Raw genomic sequence first — 23454 nt, forward strand, 5'->3', positions numbered from 1 at the left:
AAGCCATTTCTCAGAAGATAAGTGGTCAAGGGCATGAACTATAAATAATAATAGCTAGCATTTATAAAATACATTAAAGTTTACAATACATTTTACATTTTATCTCATTTGATTATAAGCTACTAAAAACTATAGCCCACATAGACACTGTGAGTCTTTATCCCAACTTCCACTTGCACTGGCAAGTCAGGTTCCCAGAGGATGATTATTGCTCCCATTCAAGGTTCTAGGATGGGGTATAAACCTGAGGAGTTATTGCAACTTTTCTACTCCAGGGGTTCTCAAACTACAAGACATCCATTGCTAGATCCTAAAAGGTCCATACGTTTTTAAAAATACTTTGGCGACTATTTCAATATAATTGCCTTTGTAGTTCTAGGCATTTTATTTTATTCATTTAAAAATCATTCCAAAAAGTACATGACACATTATAACAAAGTCCATTTCCTACTATAAGGTTATCAGTTTGAACCTCGATTCCAATGCATTCCCTACAATATCAATCAGTTAATGTCTACTTAATAGCACCAAAACCAGTTATAGTTAATATCTTCCCTATGATTGACCCAATAATTAACACCAATATCAGTTTAACCAATTGTCATCACTAGCTTTTACAAAGTGCGTTTTACTGAGAAAATAAAACAAGAACAGAAGCATAAAAATGTAATCCCCCCAAAATAGGGGCTTACTTCTTCTGCCACTTCAGTTCCTGAGGAGAGTGAATTCAAACTTAATGTGGTATTAAAAAATATTTGTCCCAACAAGTTCACCACGTAATGTGGTATAGATGATAGATATAATAACTCCCGTGCTTGCAGGGCAAGGCATCTTTGTCCTGAACAACTGAGGGCTGAGTCAAAGAGGTAGGGTCCTCAGGACTGCATTGACACATTTGTCTTGGCTGCTAGAAAAAAAAAAAAGTGGCCTAGATTCTAGTCCCAAGTTCTAGCAACTCACTTTTCCAGTTTTTCAAAGCTCACAGTCATAGCTTTCTCCAATACTCCCACACCAAAGAGCAGCAAAGAAACACAGACACAAAACCAGACAGTCCATACTTTAAAAGGTCACTAACACCTCCTATGCCTACCCATTCAGAAGTTTACAGTAATCCTTGCCACAGTCACCACCACGAACTAGAATGTAATTTAGTTGGTAAATGCCTTGTGAATGAAGATTCAATTCTGGTTAAATAGCCAACCATGAGGCCTTTTCTTTACTGTGTTGTAAGTATCCAGGAAATAATTCCATAATATTTGTATATGTTCTAAAGTAGAGAGCCACACATCTCTATTCCACATCACTATGAACTTTCAGAAACATGTTCACCCAAATCCTTGTGGGTTCTTTGTGCATATTCGTAGGACTGGGTCCTCACTGGTCAGTCATAATATAGTTTTTACCTTTTCTCCCTAATTCTACTTTCCTCTCCAACCCCATTTAAAAATTGCTGTCCTCAACAAACCAGCCAGAGTGCATTTTGAATATATTGTCCATATCTCAACCCAGAATAATCTGCTGTGACCTTGGAGACACATATGCATCATATTTTTGAATGGTTGCCCAGTGCCATAAAGAAAAGAATCAAAATAGTCAGCATGGCATGAATCATAAACAATCCCATATTTACAGGAAAAGGTGACAATTACTCCCAAAAGAAAGCTACAGAAATGCAACAAAGAACATTTTATAAGTTTTATCAAAGATCATTGCTTGCTTAGTCCTAAAGAAGAATCTTTCTTAATGTGTAGAAAATGATCCTTCCCAACCAAAAGGCAATAAAGGAAAGGAAAATAAAGAAAATGAGCTTCCTATCTCAGAAGCAAAAGTGGTTCTTCTAAAGTTTCCTTAACTATGTAGAGCTCTCTCTGAAGGAATTTAGGACCTGGGTTCAGTTGCCAGTTATTCTCTCACCCTCAGAGGAGAAATCAACCCTAACCTCCAAAAGGGAAGGGAGGGTAAGCATTTTATTCTTTCCCACTTTTGCGAAGCTCCACTTTCTGCTTTGTCTTTATGCTTATAAGAATAAGCTTAGTGCTGTAAAATTTCTGTGCATCTCTGCAATAACATAGGCAGCCATATTTTTCTTCTGGGTTCCTGAAACATATTGGGAATATAACTAGAGACATGGACAAAAATCTCCAGTGGTCTCTTTCTAAACAGAAAATATAAAAATTCTTAAGATTACTAAAACAACCTAGAGCACTTGAAATTTCCCCAATAGATCCCTATAAATTCAATTGCAGTTGTAGAACCTGGATGGTAGAGTAAAGGCAGCAACCCAGCTGAACTATAGCAGCATTCCCCTGCAAATAACATTAACATAACACCTCAAATCAATTTCTGTTTTATTGTTGTCGGTGATTTTGATAAAATATTTGCTCAACATACTAGAGGTCTTCCTGTAATTGATAAAATCATAGATTTAGAGTTGGAAGAGCCTTTAAAGACTATTTACTTCAATCTCTTCCTTTTATAATTGAGAAAATTCCACTGAGACTAAAGAGGTGAAGTGACTTGGTCAAGGTCACACAGTGGCAGTTCTTTTCAAACACTGGAAGCACCTGTGTAGGACACAAGTTTTCTATTTGATGTTCTCATTACCAATATAAGGCTATTCAAGCCATATCTTTTAAATTTTTATTTAATTAGATGATTGGAATATTTTTCCATGGTTACAAGACTCATGTTCTTTCCCTCCCCTACCCTTACTCCCTTCCCATATCTGATGCACAATTCCACTGGGTTTAACATGTGTCATTGATTAAAATCCATTTCCATGTTATTAATATTTGCACTAGGGTGATCGTTTAGAGCCTACTTTCCTAGTCATAGACCCATCAACCAATGTGATCAAGTAGTTGTTTTTCTTCTGTGTTTCTTTTTCCGCAGTTCTTCCTCTGAATTTCTTTCTCATATGTCCCTCTGAACAGTTCTGGATCATTGCATTGCTACTAGTAGAGAAGTCCATTACATTCAATTGTACCACAGTTTATCAGCCTCTGAGTACAATGTTCTCCTGGTTCTGATCCTTTCATTCTGCATCAATTCCTGGAGGTCATTCCAGTTCATATCAAATTCCTCCAGTTTATTATTCCTTTGAGCACAATAGTATTCCATCACCAGCATATACCACAATTTGTTCAGCCATGCCCCAATTAGAGGGCATCCCTTCATTTTCCAATTTTTTTTTTGCCACCACAAACAGCACAGCTATGAATATTCTTGTACAAGTCTTTTTCCTTATTATCTTTTTGGGGTATAAACCCAGCAGTGCCAAGCCAAATTTCTTAGACCACAAAGGTTCTTTTATCATTGTAAATCAGTTTCTGTGATGAGGATAACAAAATAACAATAAAAGCTTGATCTCCTTTTAAAATATTTTATTTAATGTTTAATTAATATAAATCTGTTCCTTCTACCCTCTCACATTGAAAGAAAAAGAAAGAAAAATCAAATCCTTGTAACAGATAAGCAGTCAAGAAAAACTAATCTTCATATTTGCTAGTCATATATATCCTCGAAGAAATTCTGTTAAAAATTATAATTGTTTATGTGTTGGATCCTTTTTTATAGCTACCACATATCTTTCCTTTAGAACTATGGTTACTTGTAAATTTGATTTTTCTGATATATTAGAGTTGTAGGATTCATCACCATATATCATACCCAGTAGAATAATGGTATTTTTTTAAAAAATGAACTTATGTAGCAGCAGCAAGCAGATTCAGATCAATGAAAGTGCTCTATAACTTTCTTTATATGATCCCATAAAATCTAAAGACCACCAAATCATATCCCTTCATTTTGCAGATAAGAAAACTAAAATACAACAAAGTAAATCCATATAGGGAGTTAGTGACAGGATATGACTTAAACTCAAGTCCTCTGACCATAAATTTTCCTTTATACTGTTTTTTTTTTCTATTACTCAACTCTGAGCCTATCTCCTAGGCTGCCCTCAGCCTTCAGGATTATTCAATATGAGGATATGTTAATGAACCTAAGACAAATTAGACCCACTGAGGAAAAAAGCCATGAAAGAAATACTTTGCCTGGGATCTCATGGAAAGGCCAGATCTCAAGATAGCAGCCCAAAAGTGTTGCCTAAACTCTAACTCAAATAAAGACATCTCCTGAAAGCTTCCTTCACAACAATCCTTGAGTTGTTCATTATTTTGATGACCAAAAAAGCTTTTGTAATATCATGACCAAATGACCCACACTGTCTTTTACCCTGATTCCTGGATAGCCCTAAATCATTGTCAATATTCTTCAATTGCTTGAGTTTGTAGAATAGCCTCAGAAATGTTTTGTATAAAGTATTTTCATAAACAACATTTTGTGGGAAAGTTATACCCCTAAAAATAATGTCATCCATTGTACTCTACTTTCTATAAAAACTTTTCTCTTTGTCATAAGAAATGGCAATCTTTTCCCCCCATATGTCCCTTGCTTTTTTGTTTCTTTCTTTATCTATGTATCTCTCTCTGCTTTCTCTTTCTATGTCACACACCAGGTCCTGTGATATAATACAAACTTTCTCCAAGAACTGCCTCCCATTCAAGTGCATTTTATATTTTAAGCCATAAACATTCACCTTTCAAAAACTTTATTTGTTTGCATTCTGGATAGGTAGACTAAACTGTCCTGCTAGTCTTGACCTCATTGGAGAAGTTTTATAATGCTTAGTGAAATTAGCACATCAACTTTGAAGAACTTTACCATAATACAAAATTCTTTCCCTTTTTACTGTTAGAGCAATTGTGTCAAACCCAAATAGAAGAGATCCTTATAGGCTCCATGTGATTTAAAAGAACACAAATTGACATCTATGTTGTATTATGTTTTTATTCATTTTGTTAAACATTTTCTAATTACATTTTCATCTGATTGTGAGATCACATATGGGGGTTTTACCCAGCTAGGGAGAAACAAGTTTGACACCTCTGCTCTATAGAACATCTTCCATAACAACAACACAAATAAGAATATGACCCCCATTTTTACACTTTATTCAATTAAACTGAAGAGATTGTTAAGTAAAGTTACTTCAATATTTACACCCATCATAGAGTTTGAATAATGTGGGAGGGAGTTACATTTTTTTAAGAAAACCATCAAGTCTGGTCTGAATTTTATTCTACTGAATCAAATGCTGCTTTCATATTTTTTGTTTAAATTTTTTATTTAATTAATTAATTTAGAACATTTTTCCATAGATATATAATTCATGTTCTTTTTGTCCCCTCCTTCTTTCCCCCTCCCAATTCCACTGGGTTTTACTTGTATCATTTATCAAAACCTATTTCCATTTTACCAACATTTGCAATAGAGTGATCATTAAAGTCAACATCTCCAATCATATCCACACTGAACCATGTGACCAATCATGTTTTTCTTCTGCATTTCTACTCTACAGTTCTTTCTCTGGATATGGATAGCATTCTTTCTCATTAATCCCTGAGAATTGTCCTGGATCATTGCATTGGTGGTAGTAGAGAAGTCCATTACATTTGAATATGTATAATGTTCTCCTAGTTCTTCCCCTTTCACTACATCAATTCCTGGAGGTCGTTCCAATCCCCATGGAATTCCTCCAATTCATTATTTCTTTCAGCCCAATAGTATTCCATCACCAACAGATATCATAATTTGTTTAGTCTTTCCCCAATGGAAGGGCAACCCCTCATTTTCCAATTTTTTTGCCACCACAAAGAGCATGGCTATAAGTATTTTTGTACAAGTCTTTTTCCTTATTTTCTCTTTAGGGTACAAACCCAGCAGTGGTATGGCTGGATCAAAGGGAAGGCAGTCTTTTAAAGCCCTTTGGGTATGGTTCCAAATTGCTTTCCAGAATGGTTGGATCAATTCACAACTCCACCAGCAATGCATTAATGTCCCAATTTTGCCACATCCCCTCCAACATTTATTTCTTTCCTTTGCTATCATATTGGTCAATCTGCTAGGTGTTGTAAATTTTAAAACTACTCCACCCTACTCAGACCATACATTAGAAGATCTGATTTGGCTATTTCCTGATTAGTAACAATGGAGATACTTGGTCTAACTGAATTAAGTCTTGGTAACTCTACATTTCTCCATCCTACTTAGTTTAACAAGTTCAGGAATGTCTGCACCATACTCAAGAACTAAGTATCTGAGAAAATGGCCTTCAACAGACATGTGCAGAAACAGCAGACAGACTCCTGGGTTGTCCTAAGACAAGCTAAGTTAACATTGGTACAGATGAGATGCAGGAAAGTGGCGTAAAACAGTCTATATAGGGCACGCCACTTCCTCTCTTTGGCCTCTCTTCCCAGAGAGGCATCTCTGGCTGGCAGCATGCTAAGCGTTCCGACATCTTGGCATGGTGGCAGCTATTTGTCTGGGTTTTGGTGGTGAGTTTGCCCTTGAGCTAATTCAGGTTCAGGCATCTTGGCTGAGCCCTCTTGGAGTTCAGGCTGATTCCTTCCTCTTTTACTCTCCAAAACCTTATCTTCTAGAGCCTCTAATCTTTCCACCTGGCACAAGCCATGTGGGAGAAATCCTACACCCTTTCCTTCTCCCTTCTTCTTAAATTTCTTTCTGCTACACTAATTCAATTACCATAAATTTCCAGACTGACTTGGGTAAACTTTTTTTGTTATTTGGGATATCCATGGCGACCAATAATTAATATAGTTTAGGTCACAATGCTAAAATTATCCTTTACAGTGTGAGGTATTACCTCAGAGTTGTTTTGATTTGCATTTCTCTAATTATAAGAGATTTAGAACACTTTTTCATGTGCTTATTGATAGTTTTGATTTCTTTGTCTGAAAATGGCCTATTCATGTCCCTTGCCCATTTATCAATTGGGAAACAGCTTGAATTTTGTACAATGGATTTAGCTCCTTATGAATTTGAGAAATTAGATCTTTATCAAAGGTTTTTACTATAGATTTTTTCCCAATTTGTTGCTTCCCTTCTACTTTTGGGTGCATTTGGTTTTGTTCATACAAAACCTTTTTAGTTTAATGTAATCAAATTTATTCATTTTATTTTTTGTAATATTTTCTATTTCTTGCTTGGTCTTAAACTCTTTCCTTTCCCATAGATCTGGCAGGTATACTATTCTATGTTCACCTAATTTATGTTTACTTTCCTTCTTTATATTTAAGTCATTTACCCATTCTGAATTTATCTTGGTATAGGGTGTGAGATGTTAATCTAACTCTAATTTTTCCCATACCATTTTCCAATTTCCCCAGCAGTTTTTCTTAAATAGTGGGTTCTTGTCCCAAAAGCTGGGATCTTTGGGTTTATTGTACACAGTCTTTCTGAGGTCATTTAGCCCAAATCTATTCCATTGATCCTTCCTTCTATCTCTTAGTCAGTACCATATTGTTTTGATGGCCACAGTTTTATAGTACAGTTTAAAATTTGGTACTGCTAGGCCCCCATCTTTCACATTTTTTATTAGTTCCCTTCATATTCTTAATCTTTTATTCTTCCAGATGAACTTTGTTATTTTTTTTATAATTCTAGAAAAAAGTTTTTTGGTATTTTGATAGGTATGGCACTGAATATTATATTAGCTTCCCCTATCCCTAAGCAATTAATGTTTTCCAATTATTTAGATCTAGTTTTAGTTATGTGAAAAGTGTTTTGTAATTGTGTTCATATAATTCCTGAGTTTGTTTTGGCAGATAGATTCTTAAATATTTTATATTGTCAAGGGTGAATTTAGATGGAATTTTTCTTTCTAAATTGCTGCTGAGTTTTGTTGGAAATATGTAAACATGCTGATGATTATGTGGGTTTATTTTGTATCCTACAGCTTTGCTAAACTTGTTTATTATCTCCACTAGCTTTTTATTTGATTCTCTAGGGTTTTTTAAGTAGACCATCATATCATCTGCAAAGAGTGATAGTTTAGTCTCCTCATAGACTATTTTAAAACTTTAATTTCTTTTTCTTCTCTGTTACTGCTAGTGTTAAATAATAGAGGTGATAATGGGCATCCTTGTTTCACTTCTGATCTTAATGGGAGGGCTTCTAATTTGTCCCCATTGCAGATGATATTTGCTGATGGTTTTAAATATATATTGTTTATTATTTTTAGGAAAGGCCCATCTATTCCTTTACTTTCTGATGTTTTCAATAGGAATGGGTGTTGTATTTTTTCAAAGGCTTTTTCTGCATCTGTTCAGATAATCGTGATTTCTGTTGGTTTGATTATTGATATAGTCAATTATATGAATGGTTTTCCTAATATTAAACAATCTATGCATTCCTGGTATAAATCCCACCTGATCATAGTGAATAATCCTTGTGATCACTTGCTGGAGACTTTTTGTTAGTATTCTATTTAAGATATTTGCATCTATTTTCATTAAGAAGATTGGTCTATAGATTTCTTTCTCTGTTTCTGATCTTCCTGGCTTTGGAATTGGTGCCATATTTGCATCATAAAAGTAATTTGGGAAAACTCCTTTGCTTATTTTGTCAATTAGTTTGTATAGTATTGGGATTAGTTGTTCTTTGAATATTTGATAGAATTCACTTGTAAATCCATCTGGCCCTGGTTTTTCTTAAGGAGTTCCTTGATGATTTGTTCAATTTCTTTTTTCTGAGATGGGATCATTTAAGTATCCTATTTCCTCTTTTGTTAATCTAGGCTTTCAAGTGATTAACAAACATTCAGGGGCTTGAAGGGGTGAGAAGAATGAGAAGTGGGGAGAAGGATGACATGCTGTCAGTGTATTCCTCTCCAGTTTAACTTCCTCTTTGATACTGCCTTTTCTCTTATTCCTCTTACCCCCCTCCAACTTTTCACTTTTAGTCAGTCTCCCCCCTTTCCCCTCCCTAATGTTACTCCTCTTCCTACCCCTCCCCTCTTATTTATTCCCCTCTTACTATAGTACCTTTTAAACAACCCCCCAACTTCTCCCTCCCTTGTATTGCACCCCTCCCCACTAGGCAATTTATTACCCTTCTACTTTTATTGCACCCCTCCCACTAGGCCATTTATTACCCTTCTACTTCTCTCTCTATATATAGGGGTGTATGGTGTGCTCAGGGAGGAGTAATATCTTTGGTATGGAGGGCTTGTCATACCCTCCTAGGGCAGCTCTCCAGCCTCTGAAATACTAGGCCTGCAGTCTGGGGCAAGAGTCTAGTTTGCTTGGGTATAATAACAAGACTGCTCCCCCCCAACTCCTAGAATCATCAGGGAGATACTAGCTAGGCAGAAAGTCTTGAAGTTCTGTCATATCCTGAAGAAGAATAGAAAGAGAAGATTATATAAGGGCAAAGAAAGGAAAAGGAAACTTAGGGGAAAGGAAGGAAGGTCAAAGGAGGGGGAAATATGCATATGAAGAAAAGTACATAAATATATACCACTCAATAAGAAAATAGAAGTAAGAGGGGGGAAATAAGAGGACAGATAGATTAAGGAAGTGATTAGTAACATTAGCCCTAAATAAAAATAAATTGTAAGAATGTCTAAAAATATTTGTAATTTCTTTTTGGTAGCAAAAAATTGGATGATGAAGGAAGGGATGCCATCAATTAAGGAATGGACAAACAATTTATAGTATATAAATGTGATGGAAGACTGTTATGCTATATGAAATTATGAAAAGTATAGTTTCAGAGAAACCTGGGAAGATTTTCATGAACTAATAGTGAAGTGAGCAGAACCATGAGTACAATTTTTATAAAGACAACAATAATGTAAACACTTTGAAGGACTTAGATACTCTAACTAGCTTAATGACCAACTGTGATTCCAGGGATTTCATGATAAAACAGTATACCTACCTCATAACAGAGAGGTGAAAGATTGAAAGTGAAGAATAAGATATACGCACATATATACATATATCTACAATAGACAAACATACATAAACACACATACAGTTGCCTAATGGTACCTATATGAAAGTAGTTATGTCTATATATCCTCTCCCACAAAATACTTCATATCTAGTATGCTTTTAGTAATTAACTCCACTTTCTTTGTAGGCTAATGAAATTGTGAGTCACACCATTTATATCTAATTTTTAATCATGTCAGTTCTTGAATGGGTATCTCCTTAACTTACTGTTTTCTTTTTCTTTCTAAAGAAATTGGGTAGAGAAATTAACTTAGAAATTTGTTTGCAATAAAATACATTTGTTTGAATATATAGACATATATGTTACATATAGGACATGGCTAATGCAGAAATTAGTTTTGCAGTTTACACATTTGTAGCAGCAGTTTTTTTTCTTTCTTTCTCAATCAAGTTAGGAGAACAATAAAAGGCAGATTTTTTTATTGATTGAAAACATTAATTCAAAAAACATTGCTAACAGTATTGTCTTCTAGTTGTGCAGCTCTTATGAACATTTCAGCTTCCGAATTGGCTGGCAAGCTGTTTGACAACAGGGAATAATATATATTATTTCAACTTTTTATTTACATTACTTGGCAAAGTGCTCTAAGTATAGTGAACATTTAATATGCATTTATGGAATTTGACTGAAGCATTTATAGTATAGAGGAAGAAGTGTTAATGGGATAATATGAGAAATATAGAAAGATTCAAATATACTTCATTTTGTAATGGAGATATTCTCTATGAAACTAGAATAGAAGGAATTATTTATTTCTGCTATGAAAATGAGAGACTCAGTTAGTTATGGATAGTAGTATTTTCACTCAGTAGTGAATTATGGGGTAGATAAAAAGACTTCTTTCCAAACAATAATAAACATTGACATTTATATGGTTCTTTATTATGCATTATTATATTTGAGTTTCACAGCATCCCTGTGATGGAGGTACTAGAGATTTTATCCCTATTTTACAAAAACCAAGTCTCAGATAAGTTTAGATTTGTCTATAGTGACATAGCTAAGGTCAGAGGTAAGATGTGAATCCAGGTCTTTCCTGACTCCAAGATCAGCTCACTGACATTCTCTTCAGGAATTAGTCTCCCAAATTAAAGATTTTGGTATCTTAAGTCCCAAAAGAAACATCTTGAAGACTATCTCACCTAAATGATAGTTCTACAAATAGAGTATGGCATGAGAGAGAGGAAGGGAATAAGCATTTATATAGTACCTTTTATGTGCCAGACAGTGAGCCAAGTTTTATCTCATTTGATAAACCTGTAAGGTAGGTACTATTATTATCCTTGTTTTAGAGTTGAGGAAACAAATATAGGCAGACAATGTGACCTACCCAGGGTCATGTAGCTACCTGAGTCTGAAACTATCTCTGAATTAAAATATTTTTTATTCCAGGACCAGCACTTAATCCACTACACCAGCCGCTTACTTAGGCATTACAGCAAAGTTTCAGCACACTTAAATACTTGCCTAGTTAATGAATAAATGAAATGAAAGTTGCAGATTGGGTATAGTGTCTCTAGATTCTAAAGTATGATTCTAAGAGTTTTGAAACAGAAATTCAAAAAGTTGAGATAAACGAGACAAATGATCATTAATTCCAAAAATTTGGCTGAGTCAAATGATAAAAGACAGATGCCTTATTTTTGAAAGTTCATAATGGATCTTTGATATTTCATATACTTGGGAGGGAGAATATTTTCTATAAGAAATCTGTTCTAAAATCAAATACAAACTATGGAACATTTCTAGGATATTTCATTTGTTGTTTTGTTACAACTAAAGATACTTTAACACATAGTTTATCAGAGGAATTCTGATTGTCTCTGCCTAAATAAAAATCAATTACTTAGTTGCATCAAGTCTTCTTTGGCTAGTTATTACTTAATAATAGCAACTTTTCAGAGATTTTCCATTTGTTGGTAACATTCTGTTTTAATACCTCTGGTTAATCTGAAAGTGCTTGTTAATTCAATCCTAATTTTTCATAGTCTTTTTGGATTTTAAGTGACAAAGTACTTATCTAGAACAAAGATTAAGCTCACTTTAAAGCCTACCCACATGTATTAAAATTTTGTACTTAATCTCAATACCCATTTAATGATATATGTTCACATATATCATTCATTTGCAACCATTAAATGGGCATTAACTCCTAAATTATCAAAAATTTTAGGGATTCTAAAATATTCTGTCTTATAATTTTAACTCAAAAGCTGAGACCTAAAATTATTATTATTTGGTATAAAGAATGCTATTAATACTCTAATTTAAAGAATACTAATGCTATATATTAGGTACTCCAAAATTTCTCTCTAGGTAATGTAAAATAGAAAATTACATTGCAATTTCAAAGCCATGCATTTTCTATAAAATTTTCATGTTAAGAATAAAATGTAACATTATAGATGTAGAGCAACTCTACTACTAACGAACCTTCTAGGCATTTATGGTTATTGGAGTTAGGACATTAAAGCACCAGACATTTTAATTTGTGAATGAGTGGCTATTTTAAGCTAATATAGGTAGTGCTTATAGAGATGTTTAGGAGGGGCTGAGTTTGTTCTTAGAAGAAATGAAAGCAATTTCTTGAAGATGCTTTATGTTTGATCATATTCATTGAAAATTCCTATGATAGTGACTCTTGTGGCCTAATAATACAAGTTACTCTGAAACCATTGTGAAGTGAGTGGTCTGAAGCCCTACTGTAAATTGAGTGTGTGTGTCAGGGCATAAAAGTCTCAGTTAAGTAGGACATGTCAGGTTACAATGATCCTTTTTGTCTTTATCTCTTTTGATATTTTATGTGAAGATGCCCATTAAAGTAGATAGCTGGAAGAACAGCTATCTACTTTCCTCTTCTTTTGACTTTTAGAATTCAATTATACAACTTTTATTTCTAAAGAATTTTGACATGAAAATTTCCTTGCAATGATCCTATGAGATAATCAGTATGAATTCTATTATTTCCATTTTACCAGGAGATTAACTGAGTTTTCTGACAGATTAAATGCTCATGGTTACTGAGCTTATAAGTGTCTATGTAGGAATGCCAACCCCAATTTCCTGACTCAAAAGCCATAGCTCTTTCCATTGTGCCATGATACTTAAAAACAAGAAATGCTATAAATACAAAGAATTTTATTTTATCATAATTTCCTGTATATTTTCTACTAAATGGATATCAGAGTAATATAAAATAGAAAACTTAATTGTTGCATTTCTTAGACAATTATAATTGTCTACAGGGAAGGAAAGTATATTACTCAAAGTTAAAAACAAATTGGTGTTAGACCAGGGAGGTCTCCTAGCATCTAACTTAGTGCCCTTGTACCATGCTATGTGAGGTAAAAAAGTAAGAAGACTGGCCTAACTGGATTGAGAAAGATGGGAACTCAGATAGAGAAGAGCTTTTAATGCCAGGCGGAAGAATTTCAACTTATTTTAAGAATATTGATGTGGTACCTAGATAAAAAAAAAAAGAACCAAGATAACAGATTGACATTAGGTACTTGTAAGTTCAATACTTAGGGGGAAAATATACCTTCCTTAATAACTGTTTCTAAGTAATATAATTTCCCCCCTTTCTTTCAAGATATAGCACAGACAACTCAAGGGTTGCTGCTTTGTCTAAAGCTAGAATGGGTCTTATTCTTGCTATCATTTGAAATAAAAGGGAATAATTCATATTACATAAAAACTTAAATCACACTAGCCTATACCTGTTATTATTTTATTCTGTCTTGTCAGAGACAATGACAAAGGAAGGTCATTCAAATAAAACTTAATACACAATGCTTCAATTCTCATTACTAAAATAATTTTGAAGCCTTTTTATCTTGCAGTCAAAGAACGGTTGTTATAGAAATTCCATTCTGGTATCACACCCTTTTCCAGCTCCAACCACATTTTTTGCAGCATGAATTTAGGGTATGGTAACAAATAAAAAATGTTTTAACTGCAGCTTTTGTGTTGCTCATACATACACAATTCAATGATAGCTAATGTTATGATAATAAAAAGAAAAAGAGAAAACTACTTCTTTAAGGGGCATGTGACATATTGGCAGACTTTTATGGGGGATTGAGAATCCTTGGATTTAAAATATTAGATAAACACTGAGTATACTATACTGAGTGTGCACACTATTATTATAACATATTACAATTATAGTCTGATTTTAGCCACCTAATCCTTTCTGGGTTTTATACTTTTCCCTTTCAACTTTCATAAATCATTTCTAATTTATTCATCTTTTTCCCGAAAGGTAACTTGCAACCTCATAAAAGTGCCAATGTTCCTGTTAAAGGACAAGATATGCTTTTTTAAAAAATAAAATATACTCACTTTATTTTTAGAAGAAAGTAGATGGTGGCAGCTAGATGGCTTTGTGGATTGAGAACCAAACCTAGCAACCAAAGGTCCCAGGTTCAAATTTGTCCTCAGACACTTCCTAGTTGTGTGACTCTGGACTAGTCACTTAACCCCCAATGTCAAGCCCTTGCCATTCTTCTGCATTAGAATAAATATATTTTATTGAGTCTAAGATGAAAGGAAAGGGTTATAAAAGCCAAAATTTTTAAAAAGAAGAAGAAAGTGACATCTTAACACAGCTAAGAGCTACAAAATAAATTTATTCTTCCCTTACCTTTTATATCCCCCTGTCCTAAATATTTCTATATAGATATAGATATAGATATAGATATTTAGTTAAACTTCATTTTTGCTTTTTTATAAAATTTAGAATATTTTTTCATGGTTACATGACACATGATTTCTCCCCCATCACCTCCCCCCACCCAGAGCTGATAAACAATTTGATTGGGTTATACATGTGTAACAATTAAAATTAGTTTCTCTGACAAAAGCATTATATTTTTACAGGTTTATTAAAGATTATTAAAATTAAGGAATAAAGAAATACAAAATAAGAAAAGCACGTGCAACCTACATCTTTCCTGCTAGGTAGAGAGCTGCATGTGCCTAGAAGTAGAAGTTGAGAGAGGGGGGCCAGTAGGCATTACAGTCAGTTTAAATACCCATTTTGTATTTGGCCCAGGTGAGGACTCTGGTGAGATTTTAGGGGCTTCTGGGAATTGAAGTCTGGGGTTCAAATCTCCATTTTATATTCCTCCAGTTTGATTGTTATTGGGAAGTTTCCCCAAAAAGGATCATGAAAACATAATCAATTTAAAGATTACAATAATTTGAGGATGAGGGGAAAAAAAACAAAACCAATAATTGTTCGACTCATTGACAAAAAGCCAGTTAGGGGGCAGTCCCCTTTGGCATGAAAGTATACATACAAATAAATGTTCAATCAACCACACCCAAAGTTGATTCTTGATCTTCTCGTGCAGCTTGTAGTCTGGAGGAATCTTCATGGTGTCTTCTCCAAACAGTTCAGTTTCTGGATTGGAGAGGTATCATGTTTCTTAACCTAAAATTCTTCTCAAAAGGAATTTAAACTTTGCAATTTAAAATAATAATATTTTTACATTCTCCCCTTGAAGAGGGTGATTGAAAAACAGAAGATCACTTAGGGATGCATGGCTGAGTTATGAGGTATATGAATCAAGAGAAAATAAGAAGACATCAGAAAAATCCAAATAAAAAAATTCTGGATGAAAATATAGACTATCAAAGTCTTATATATAAAAATTCCAAGTAAAGGAAAAGTATATCCATAATAGGTCCTTGAATCAGGGCCCAATTAAAATGATCTAAGCAATGATGCATTTACCCAGTCAGCAGCCAGGACTAGAGAAAGTTTGCCACACTATGAAAGACAGAAAAGGGACTAGATTATAGAAGCCAGGTAAGGAGCCAAGTTTGGGATACTCATCTGTAAGTATTTTTACAAAGTGTGTGGATACAAGGAAGGCCTACGTCTTAACATATGTTAAGCGTCGCAACCTTGAATCTTCACACTAGGTTCAAGTCCTTTGTATTGGCTTAGAAGTACATCAATCCATCCTGGATTGGTTTCTTTGGCCCTGTGCAATGGCTCTTTTGTATATCTTGTCCTGGAATCAGACAGAATCATTAAGCAAAGTCCCATAATTTTGTTAAACTATTAGTGGCATCATTTTTATAGTCTCAAGCTTTTGGGGCACGCATTGACATTATAGCAAATGTATTTTAAACATATTACTGAAAAATCAAAAAGTTAAAGAAAATCTTGATACTGATTACATGTGCTTCAAATTTTAAAAAGGAGAGAAATAAAGAAACTGAAATAGTATATTGTACATGCAAGAAAAATATAATAAAAGAGTTTTAAAAATAAAAATGTAGCTTATAATCATTGACACATTTGTCAGCTAAGAAAATATAGAATACAAGGCTTTCTCACCAAAAATGAGATCCATTTCCTCTTCATGTCTGGCCAGGATCCACTGTGAGTACAAGCAAATGAATTTTACAAGGTAACAGTTTTTTTTTTATATGAAGAACAGTATTACAAATATTATCCCCCAAATTCTCAATAGCCCAGTTAATTACAATAGCAAACAAACACACTATCATTTTTTCACATAAGTTGCTATATGGCATTTTAAAAAGCTTATGAACTGATGGATATTTGTCACAATTTTTTCAAACGTAGCAAATCTTTCAACGTTGGTAAACATATTTTTAAACAAAGTAAAACTTATTTTGGGTCTAGAACATCATCAAGAAATCTAGATATGATTACAAAAAATGTGGTAGAGGAGTCTAGGAAAAACTCAAACCTCTGTAAAGTGAGCTGAAGTTATGAATGAGAGATGCTCCCTTTTAGGGGGGGAGGCTTCTAGGGGTACAATGCCCTGGGATTAACTTCCTAACTTCCATTCACATTTTTATAAATGCATGAGTTGGGATTATAATTGTATTTCACTTCAGCTACTAAAATGGGCCTTACCTTGTGTTAGGGGCAGGCAAAATGACCAGAGATTGTTAAGAAAAATTCTAAAAATCATGTCTAAAGAACCCTTAAAATCAATTTGAGATATTTAGCTCATTAATTTTTCCAAAGGTTGTTATAGCAATTTTCTGATGGAGTCCATCTATCCTCTATGTGACAATTTACAAAGTCAAAAATAGAAAAACTGTTTTTTATATGGGACTACTCAATAATGTTTGTTCAGTATGGTTATAGGGGAAAAGCAACAGAATTTAACAGTAGTTAAAACACAATACATTAAAATGATTCAGTGTAACAGAATAGTATTGAATGCAGTAATGTATGAAATTAAAATCACAAAGTTAAACCTTAAACAAAACAATCAGCAAAATGCAATAGAATACAAAGATTTTTATAAAACATGGAGTCTGAAATGCCTTTAAAATATAACCTCCAGTCTCTTTAAAGTTCCTTGGTTTTTTATCATGTAGATGCCTATTGTCAGAAGGCAGAAGATTGGTAAGGGGTAGGCAATGGGGGTTAAATGACCGACCCAGGGCCACACCACCAGGTAGTGTTTGAGGTCAGATTTTAACCCAAGACTTCCTGTCTCCAGGCCTGGCTCTCAATCCACTGAGCCCCTGAGGTGCTTCCCCATAGTGAGGGTGGGTTTTAGGAATCTCCAATTTTGCCAAAGAATTGCAGGGAGTTGAATTTTTCCCCTGGCTCCCAGCTGTGCTAAGTGAAAGAATTAATACAGTCAAAAGATATCTTTTTAAAGTAGTCATGCTTATAAGTTCAAAAGTCTCTTCCTTCTCCTTTTTCTCTTCTTCTGCTATCACCTGCCCCTTGCCATGTGGAGGCTAATCGTAGTCTAAGGAGAATCACCCCCATTTTTTACCAGCTGGTGGAAGTGAGTCCTGGGCCTAAGGCAATGAGCGATCTGCTGTGAGGCCAGAGTTGCGAGCGAGGCAGGACCAGGAGAGCGAGAGAGAGAGACCAGGAGCTGCAGTCGGAGAAGGAGCGATTTGAATCAAACAGTTCCAGATTCCAAGAGATCAAGAGGCTTTTCTGAAAATTCTTTGAGGAACTTGGCCTAAAAAAATCTAGGCACTAGCTATTAAAAGCTGAACTTAGTAAAGATCTAGGAAAGTTAAGAAGATTAAGGGTATTTCATCACAACCGACATGGTTCGCCAAACTGTAACTGTTAAAATTAGTTTTTCTACCAAAAGTATATATTTTTAGAGGTTTATTAAAGATTATTAGAATTAAAGCATAAAGAAATACAAAATAAGAAAAGCATGTGCAACATACATCTTGCCTGCTAGGTAGTGAGCCACGTGTGCCTAGAAGCAGAAGCTAAGAGAGGGGGCCAGTAAGTGGTATAGTCAGTTTAAATACTCATTTTGTTCTCGGCCCATGTGAGGACTCTGGTGAGATTTTAGGGAATTCTGGGAACTACCAAGGACTTCTGGGAATTGAAGTCTGGGGTTCAAATCTCCATTTTACACATGTATCATTGTTCAAAAGTAGAATGATCTTTTAATATCAAAACCCTAATCATATCCTCATCAAGCCACATGATCAATCAATCATCTGTTTTTCTTGTGCATTTCTGTTCCCACAGTTCTTTCTCTGGATGTAGATAATGTTCTTTCTCATTAGTTCCTCTGGATTGTCCTGGGTCATTGCATTGCTGATAATAGAAAAGTCTACCACATTAGATTATGCCATAATATATCAGTCTCTGTGCACAAAGTTCTCCTGGTTCTGCTCCTTTCACTCTGCATCAATTCATGGAGGCTTTTCCAGTTCACATGGAATTCCTCCAGTTCATTATTCTTTTCAACACAATAATATTCCACCACCATCAGATCCCTCAATTTGTTTAGCCATTCCCCAATTGATGGACACCCCCTCATTTTCCAATTTTTTGCCACCACAAAAAGTGCGGCTATAAATATTTTTGTACAAGTATTTTTCCTTATTATCTCTTTGGGGTAGAAACTCAGCAGTAGTATGGCTGGATCAAAAGGCAGGAATTCTTTGAAAGCCCTTTGGTCATAATTCCAAATTGCCCTCACAATGGTTGGACCAATTCACAACTCCATCAGCAGTGTATTAGTGTCCCAATTTTGCCACATTCCCTCCAACATTTATTACTTTCCTTTGCTGCCATATTGGCTAGTCTGCTAGGTGTGAGGTGTCCTCAGAGTTGTTTTAATTTGCATTTCTCTAATCAGGAGTGATAGCTGATGGGTTTAAATATATACTATTTATTATTTTGAGGAATGGCCCTTCTATTCCTTTACTTTCTAGCATTTTATACCGGAATGGGTGTTGTATTTTGTCAGAGGCTTTTTCTGTATCTATTGAGATAATCATGTGATTCCTGTTGGTTTGATTATTGATATGGTCAATTATATGGATTTTTTTGTGTAAATGAAATTATCCTCCTTTGTTTATTTTAACTTAATCAATCAATAACTTGGAGTTCCCCCTCCTTCACATTTAGTTAGCCAAACACTTAAAGAACCCTTTACTAGAAAGAAAAGTTCACACCCTCAAATACTGGAAGTGGATCCCACAGGCACTGCCCTTCCTGGGCAGTGTCAGGCAAATTAGGAAACTATGATTGGTTTCTGAGATGTGATAGATCAGACCACAGCAAAAGGAAGTAAAATCCAGAGAAACAGGAAGTTACATGGGAAAAGTGTTATAAAAGGTGAGACTCAAGAGCAGAATAGGTTCTTCTGCCTTGGAGGGATTCTGCTGTGTTGGTATTTCTGCATTGGATTCCATTCTGCTTTGGAGTTTCTGTGTTGAAGATTCTGTATTGCTGACTTGAAGAGTTCTGCTTCAGTAACTCACTTGGGTTGAGGAGGCCCTGGCCAGAGACAATGGCTTTTCAGCTCTTCTCTGGGCTCCTGAGATTCACATTTATATTCACATTTGAGGTTTGGAGGCATTTGGATCTAGACTTAAGGTATTTAGCTAGGCAATATTTTCTACCTTCTTCCTACATTTCTCTCCTTACCATCTCTACTTTGCTGTAATAAAGCTACTAAAGCTAATAACAGTCTTTAAAAACTGTGACCACCCAACTTTTTAAAACTATAATAATTTGACCAACCATTTTTAATTAATACATTTTTCTAATATTAATCCATCCTTACATTCCTGTTATAAATCCCACCTGGTCTATTTTATCTTTTTAAAAATTTCTTTATGCTTTGTTTGGTCATAAACTAATATTTCCTCCATATATTTCAAAGATAATTTCTTCCTTGATCTACTCTAATTTCTTTTATATTATCATCTTTTATTTCTAATAAATTTGGACTTATCTTGATATATAATATGAGATGGTGTTCTATATTTTTCCAGATTGCTTTCTAGTTCTCCTGGAAGCTTTTGTTGAATTGTAAATTCTTACCTTAGTAGCTAAGATTGTTTTGCTTTTAATTAGAAACTAGATTACTCTGTTCTTTTGCATTTATATGTTATGTACTTAATTGATCCCATTTATCCTGCTCTTTAGTTCTTAAATATTACTACATTTTCATAATGATTATTACTTTGTAGTATAGATTCAAATCTGTTACAGCTAGGTTCCTTTTCTTCCCTTATTTTTCATCATTTTATTTATGTTTCTTAATCTTTTTTTCTTCATATGAATTTCATTGTTTGTTTTTTTATTCTCTCAAGAATTTTATCAATGCATTACTGACACTTTCAAATACTTTCCTACCTCCTTCCTCCTCTCCACTACCACCAAGCTCTTACTTCCTTCCCCTCATTTCCGGAAAGCTTGCTTTAGCAATGTCTCTGAACTGTCTGCTTTCTCTTCTGAGTAAGTAAATTAAGATGAGTATGAGAGGCAGTGGCAGGCAGTAGAAAGAATCTTTTCCCTTGGGAGTTCTACCATTGAACTGTGTTGGCTGAAATTGTATTTAATTAAAAACAATGTTTATTTAGCCTGGTTGGTTGTGTTTTTCTCAGCTGTTCTATGTGCCAAATTGTCCTTATGGTTCAAATACTTGTTTTCTCAGATTTCATGAGGAACTTCTAAATAAAATACATGTCAATTAACCAAATTTATTATGTTTTTATTCATACCAACAAATTTTGGGGACATTTTCTATCCTCTATGTTTTCTAAAGTCAGAGAAAAGTAATAATATAAGCTGCTTGTTTCCTCTATATTAGGAATAATCTGTATGTATTTTCCTTTCTGGAGAATCTTAGATATTAGTATTTCACATTCACCCATTCTAAATCAATCTAATCCAATCCAACAAGCATTTACTTAGGGCCTATGTACAAAGAAGGCATTATTGTAGGGTACAGGTCTACAAATACAAAAATGAAATAGTTGCTGTGCCCCAGAAAATTACATTCTACTGAGGTATCCAACATGCATACTGTATATAATATGTTGTGCAATTAATCAGTAAACATTCTGTGCCAGGCACTATGCTCTGCCTACTTATACAAAAGAAGTAAAAGACAGTCTTACTCTGGCACCACATAGTAAGGAATTAATTTATCGCTCTCTCCCTCTCCCTCTCTCTCTCTCTCTCTCTCTCTCTCTCTCTCTCTCTCTCTATATATATATATATATATATATATATATATATATATATATATATGTGTGTGTATATATGTATGTATACATATACATATACATTTATCTATATCTATCTAGATAAAAATATAAGCTGATACAAAGACATAGAAAATATTAATATCTGAGGAGATCAGGAATGTTTTCCTATGGGATGTGTCACCTGAGCTGCAACTTAAAAGAAGCTAGGAATTTTAAGAAGCTGAGGAGAAAAGGGATTGGATTGAGGAAAAAGCCTATGCAAAGTTCAAGAGAGGGGAAGTGGAATGCCAAGTTCCAGGAACCACTAGTAAGCTATTTTGTCCAGAATGCAGAGTGCTTGAATGAAAGCATTATAAGTCTGGAAAAGTAGGTAGGAGTCAAACTGTGACAAACTTTAAATGTCAGGTTTTTTGGACTTTGCAATAGGGAGCCACTAACAATTTTTGAACAGGGGAGTGACATAATTTGACCTATATCTTAGGAACATTAATTGTCCAATTGTAGAGAAAATGGATTAGAGAGGGGAAGAGAATAAAAGAAAGGACATCAAATGGAGACCATAGGAAAAATCAACTTAAATGAATAGATGAGATGCTTATCAAATTTTAACATAATGGAAAAAAGAATAGCTAAAATGATGGCTAGTAGTAATAATCTAAAATCATCTCAATAGGCAAAAATAATGAATGATACATAAGAAAATGAATTTAAAAAGGGATAAATGTAAAGACTTTACTTGGGTTGAAAAAAATATCAGTATCTCAAGTAAAATAAGAAAGGCATGGTTAGACCACAGATTGTCTAAAAAGGATCTGGGGGTTTTGGTGATTTCAAGTTTAATATGAATCAGCAGTGTTATGTGGCAAAATGAATCATTAAAGAGATGGTTAGTGAACATCTAGAAAAGGAAGTGGTGATTTCAAAATGCCTTCATGGTTTTATGAAGATAGGTCATGACAGACTGATCTTATTTCTTTTCTTTTTCTTTTTGACAATTTTTTAGTTAATGGATTAGTGGAATGTTAAGAGTTAAAATTTGACTGGATTTTAATATACCATTTAATGAAGAACCTTATATTATTCTTGTAGAAAATATGGAGCTATATTGGAGGAGAGATAATAGTTAAGATTTGGAATTAGATGGCAAGTCTCAGGGTAGTCTTAATGCTTTAGTGTTCACATACACAGAGGTCTCCATTGAATGGCCAGAGGACCTGTGACTGGCCTTGTATTACTTTTTTTATAATTTAAATTTATTTTATTTAAATAGAGGTAGAGATGGCATGCTTATCAAATTGCAGATGGCACAAAGTTGGGAAAAATAGTTAACACAGTGGATGAAAGTATCCAAAAAGGGCTGAATCTAATAGGACGGTATTCAGTAGGGATAAATGTAAACATTTTACATATGGGTTCAAAGAATCAACCTCACAAGTATAGATTGGATAAGCACCTGCCTGCAACTCTAGAATCCTCAGTAACTGGAAACTAAGCCATTTTGCTAATGAATATGATGAATCCTAGGGAAGGGATGAGTACCTATGTGGTGTGGGACTATTTGTAATCTCACTGAAAAGTCAACTGAAAATAGCTAGGCTGGTGGTTTACATCTTTTTCTTAGGGGCCTAAACCCCAGCTCAGTCTCTACGGGACTTCCCGAACAGACCAGAAAAGTGTCGGCACCAATCCGTTTCAGGTTTACTAAGAGCTTCCTCTTTGGACAGGTGGGCGAGCTGGCGCCAATCCGTGCGCATGCGTACATCTCCGTCTCTAACGGGCAGGTCAGTCTCGGCCTGCCGCGCAAACGCTGCGCGCACGAGAAGGCAGAAAAGGGGCTGGGCCCTATTAGCCCGCGGTTTCCCTGGGCGACGGGGGCGGAGGCGGCAGGAAGTCCGAGCTGCGGTTGGCCGCCAAGGAATGGAGACGCTGGGGGTGGAGCCGGAGGAAGAGGACGAGGAAGAAGAGGACGAGGAGGAAGACAGGATGGAGCCTTTGCTCCTGGGGGCAGCAGGAGGCGCCCACAGGGCCTTGGGGCCAAAGGAGGCCATTCGCCCCGCTCCGTGTAAATGAGACCAG

The 23454-nt window shown here is 34.9% G+C and overlaps 1 protein-coding gene across 7 annotated transcripts in view; it reads left to right on the forward strand.

Moving 5' to 3' along the window:
* POLI (DNA polymerase iota) overlaps positions 1–23454 on the forward strand; it is a 93407-nt gene that overhangs the window by 36418 nt on the left and 33535 nt on the right. For 2 of the 7 annotated variants that reach the window (XM_056824447.1, XM_007486706.3), the window contains exon 1: positions 23168–23440. The exons of 2 other annotated variants lie outside the window; for them this stretch is intronic. In XM_056824447.1, coding sequence (XP_056680425.1) covers positions 23296–23440 — 145 coding nt within the window. In that variant the 5' untranslated portion in view covers positions 23168–23295. Of the gene's footprint in view, positions 1–23131; positions 23441–23454 lie in introns of those variants that run through there. 3 more of the 7 variants (XM_007486707.3, XM_007486705.3, XM_007486711.3) reach the window with 3 other exon arrangements.

This window comes from Monodelphis domestica, chromosome 3, assembly GCF_027887165.1.
Source record: "Monodelphis domestica isolate mMonDom1 chromosome 3, mMonDom1.pri, whole genome shotgun sequence".
NCBI lineage: Eukaryota > Metazoa > Chordata > Mammalia > Didelphimorphia > Didelphidae > Monodelphis > Monodelphis domestica.